Source organism: Heteronotia binoei, chromosome 4 (assembly GCF_032191835.1).
Source record: "Heteronotia binoei isolate CCM8104 ecotype False Entrance Well chromosome 4, APGP_CSIRO_Hbin_v1, whole genome shotgun sequence".
Classification (NCBI taxonomy): Eukaryota; Metazoa; Chordata; class Lepidosauria; order Squamata; family Gekkonidae; genus Heteronotia; species Heteronotia binoei.
In genome coordinates, this window is record NC_083226.1 from 21,910,095 (window position 1) to 21,915,110 (window position 5,016).

Here is a 5,016-nt window from a genome sequence, read left to right on the forward strand (position 1 = left end):
TAATCTGGAGATCTCCAGGCCACATTCTGTGAGATCTCTATGCCACAAATGGAGGCTGGCAACTCTAGGCCATCCGTAGAAGACCAGGACTTCAGGATCTCTCCAGAGGATCTTCAATGCAGGTTATCCTAGCAGCTTCATTGGGCCCTTCCTACTCTACATTTTATTCATTTCCCTGGACCACGTCTGGGCATACAGGTGTGAACAGCATTTTAGAAGATAGAAGATAGAAGAAGATAGAAGAAGAAGATATTGGCTTTATATCCCGCCCTCCACTCCGAAGAGTCTCAGAGCGGATCACAATCTCCTTTACCTTCCTCCCCCACAACAGACACCCTGTGAGGTGTGTGGGGCTGAGAGGGCTCTCACAGCAGCTGCCCTTTCAAGGACAACCTCTGCCAGAGCTATGGCTGTCCCAAGGCCATTCCAGCAGGTGCAAGTGGAGGAGTGGGGAATCAAACCCAGTTCTCCCAGATAAGAGTCCGCACACTTAACCACTACACCAAACTGGCTCTCCATTTTAGCTTCCTAGGGGGACAAAAATACATAACATCCCTCTGTGGTTTCCAAAGTATTGCCCTCTATCACCTCTCATTTTCGTTAGCTTGTTTGTTTAAAACATTTGTATGTAGGGCAGAAACAAGTCCGTAAACAATCTTAAAAACCTTCAGTTTCTTTTGAATCAGAGAGGATTGGAGGCTTTGGGTGTCTTTGTAACAATTACTTCATTTATATACAAGGAGATCTTCAGGGGAGGCATACAGGCTCTAGGTATACAGAGGCAAGGTTCAAATCCTTGCTTGCCATGAATGTGGTGGGAAGATCTTGGATCAGTCACCCTCTAATCTACCTCACAGGGTTGTTGTGAAAATAAGATGAAAAAGAGAAGAACAATGTACACCATTTTAGTTCCTTTGTATAAATTTTAACGATATTAAAAATAATTAATCCAGAACTCCTACAGCTAACTCCAGTTTAAAAAATCCGTGACCACAATCATTAGCTCCTGAGGAGATCCACAGACACCACTCAATGAAGCTTGCATAGCAAATTTTCTCAATGAATTGTTCCCCAGGAATAGCTCAGGATCCTCCTTGCAGAAGAGAATGCTCTCTCCCTAAGATGAATTGGTAGATTTTAAAGATGGTGCTTTATTCAAACAGCATTTAAAGGGATGCATCATCCTGACCCATGCCTGCTTCAATTTGGGATTAATTAATATCAAGATAATGGCATGTCCAGAGGGATACACAGCAGACACATTAAAGAGCAGAGATGCCAAAGTGCGCTGGTTGGTCCAGGTCAGTACTAATTGTGAAGTATGCACAGCAAAACTGAGGAGGTAGAGAACTGCAAACGAAGCCAGAGCTTTGATGGCACTCAGGTGCGCTTGTGTGTTAAGATCCCTGATGCCAGTTCCATTGTTTCGAACTCTTCTCACGTGCATCCACAAAGAACTTATTAACAAGACGGATGAGGACAGAAACACCATCAAGGGAATAAAATTAAATGGAGTAATTAGAGCAATGACATTCCTACACACCTGTAGCATATTCATTTCTGCATTGCTCCTATTGCCTGGAAGTGATTTAAAGGGACTGCAGCCAGACAAGCCATATTTCCAGCTTGTGAGAACAATAATAGTCACGATGGAAGAGAAGACCACGGAGCCCAGAAGCAGCCACGGCACCAGCCCAGACAATTGTCGCTTGAATTGGAGAAAGACGGGGTGGGAGAAGATGGCAATCTTTGCTAAATAGAAAACACTGAGGCAGGCAGCAAACCAAAGGTTCACAGCATTCGTGAATATCCACACGCCAGTCAGCAGGAATAGTACGTTGCTCCATTTATTGTTAAGCAAAGAAAATAGAATTGCATCCAGAATTGCTAGTGCCTGCTGCAAGACTCTGGATAAGGCAAGAGAGATCAAGATGAGGTCTGTCGGGGACAGCTTCCTTCTTCTGAACCAGTCCATGAAATTAATCAGGACAATGAATCCGTTTGCCACCATTCCGATGAGTATTTCCAGAACCAGAAATACAAAGAAGACTATTGTTAATAAGGCAACCATCTTTCTGAGCACCAAAAGACAGTGTGTCTTCTCTGGTGATGTCTACACTTCCCCCAGCGTTGTCCTTGCAGTGATTCTAACAGCAGAGAGTATAATGCTTTAGCCTTTTCTTTAGAAACGGTGGGGTGGGGGGGACACATCAGAGCTGGAGCTATTTTCAAGTGTTGGTCATATGGAGATGCAAATGATATCAGGAAGGACTTGATTCCTAACACCACAATCCTCAGGTGCGCTCCACCTGTCTAATCTTTAATAGATTTTGATGGGAGTAACTCTGTTCAGGATTGCACTGTAAATCCATGCCCTCTTCTAAAATGTCATGCTTGCATATTCTGCAGTGATGCTAAATATGATCTTTGTCCTCCGATATGGTGATGTGGTATTCTTGAGGGATTTGTTAGAATATTTTCTCAGTTCCATCTACAGGACAGACGATGCTGCTTTATATAGAATCAGACCCTTGGTCCATCAGAGTCAGTATTGTCTACTCAGACTGGCAGTGGCTCTCCAGGGTCTCAAGCAGAGGTCTTTCACATGACCTCCTTCCTGATCCTTTTAACTAGAGGTGCCAGGGATTGAACCCTGAGACCTTCTGTATGCCAAGCAGTTGCTCCAGGGCTCTCTTAATGCATGGGCCTGATGGGCACTTGCCCGTGTGCCCCACGAGCATAGGGGCCCCATACTAATCTGTGTGTGATGCAGTATTAATGTTTGTTATAATAAGAAATTTGCAGTAATTTCATACTGTGACATCTAATCTGCATGGCTCACTGAGTATTACTGTAGATAGATCCAAGTGGGCAGCCATGTTGACCTGAAGCAATAGAATAAAGCAGTAGACAAGTGTAGCTTTAAGACCAACAAAGTTTTATTCAGAATGTAAGCTTTCGTATGCTCTAAGCAAACTTCATCAGACAAAAAAAGCCATCTTTAAATATAGAGAAAGTGGGCGGTGAGTTGGTATGCAGAGTCATGGGAATGTTTTAGAAGATTAAAAGAATAACAAATTGGGGGGTCTATGTTTGTTTGTTAATATTGTTAACTGGGCTGTAACAACAGTGGAGGGTGATAAAAAGCAGACATGTCATAGGTATTATTGTGTTTTTCAAGCCTTGTGTATTGTTCAAATGTTTATCATGTTGATTAGTCGTTGCTGCACGGCATGTATTTAATGTTTCAACACCGATTTTGTTGGAAGTGCCAATAAAATAAATATATATTTAATTTTATCGACCATTTACATTTTTATTCCTGTGAGTAGTTGTCATAGGGACCCAGTACACAGCTTTGCCCGGGGCCCATAATGCTGTTAAGAGGACCCTGAGTTGCTCTACCGCTGAGCCACAGCCTCTCCTCGAATCAATATTCTTATTGGCTGTTATTTAATTAGGTTGAAAAACCTATCTGTTGATTGCTGTAATGAGGTTCTTGACTTCATGTGTAGAAAGTCGTTCTTGTTAACTGGCTACTTAATGCAAAACAGGGCTTTTTTGTAGCAGGAACTCCTTTGCATATTAGGCCACACACCCTTCATATAGCCAATCCTCCTAGAGCTTACAGGGCTCTTAGTACAGAGCCTACTGTAAGCTCCAAGAGGCTGGGCTACATCAGGTGGGTGTGGCCTAATATGCAAAGGAGTTCCTGCTACAAAAAAAAAAGCCCTGACACAAAATTTTAAATTGTGCATAGAAATAAGTTAAACAAAGGGCGTTTTCGCACAGGGCTTACCCCGGAGCGACATCCCTCTTCACCGCGCAGCGTCTGCGCGGATTTCGCACCAACTGCTCTGCAGAGCCACAAAGAGCCGCGGCTTTTGCGTCACAAATGTAAACTGGTTTTTGGTGGTTTACATCTGCGAGGCAAAAGCCGCGGCTCTTCGCGGCTCTGAGGAGCAGTTGGTGCGAAATCCGCGCAGATGCTGCGCGGTGAAGAGGGACGTCGCTCCGGGGTAAGCCCTGTGCGAAAACGGCCAAAGTAAATAGAGTTACCATCAGAATCATTACTGCCTGCTGTAAAAGTCTGAATAATGCAACACAGATCAGGATCAGGTCCATTGGGGAGAGTTTCCCACTTCTGAACCAGTCAAGGAAATCAATGAGGACAATGGATCCATTTGCCACCATTCCAATCAGGGTTTCTATAACCAGGAATGGAAAGCAGACTATTGTGAATAATGGAGCTATCTTTCTGAGCACGAAAGGAAAGCATGTCTTCTGTGATGATGTTCACACTTTCCCCAGTGCTGTCCTTTCAGAGATGCTAACACCTCAGAGTACAACCTTCTGTTTAGGAACAGGGGGGAAGACATCTGCAGAGGCTGGAGCTATTTTCATCATATTGAGATGCAAATGTTGCCAGGAAGGACTTAATTACTAACATAACAAGCTTCAGGTGAGTTCTACCGATCTTTATTGCATTTTGAAGGGAGTAACTCTGTTTTGAATTGCACTGTAAATCCATATCCTCTTCTAAAATATCATATTTGTGTATTCTGCAGTAATGCTAAACATGATCTTTGCATCCTTCCTCAGATATAGCAAGGAGTGGAAGTCTAGCAGGAACTCCTATTAGGTCACACACCCCTAATGTAGCCAATCCTCCAAGAGTTTACAAGGCAAGCTCTTGGAGGATTGCCTACTTCAGGGGTGTGTGGCCTAATATGCAAAGGAGCTCCTGCTAGAATTCCACCCCTGGATATATAGCAATGTTATATTCTTTAGGAATTTGTTATATTTTCCCAGTTCCATCTATTGGACACATGGAGCAATGTTGTAGAGAATCAGACCCTTGGTCCATCAAGGTCAGTCTTGTCTACTCAGACTGGCAGTGGCTTTCCAGAATCTCAGGTAGCGGTCTTTCCCATCACCTGCTTCCTGATCCTTTTAGCTGGAGGTGACTGGGATTGAACCTGTATGCCAAGCGGTCACTCTACCACTGAACCACAA

At 43.7% G+C, this 5,016-nt stretch overlaps 1 protein-coding gene across 1 annotated transcript; it reads right to left on the bottom strand.

The window, feature by feature from the left end:
* Window positions 1-1,117: 1,117 nt before the first annotated feature.
* LOC132570069 (taste receptor type 2 member 8-like) lies at window positions 1,118-2,011 on the bottom strand. Its single transcript, XM_060236510.1, has one exon. The coding sequence runs from the start codon at window positions 2,009-2,011 to the stop codon at window positions 1,118-1,120; it is 894 nt and encodes a 297-aa protein (XP_060092493.1).
* Between the last annotated feature and the right edge of the window lie 3,005 nt (window positions 2,012-5,016).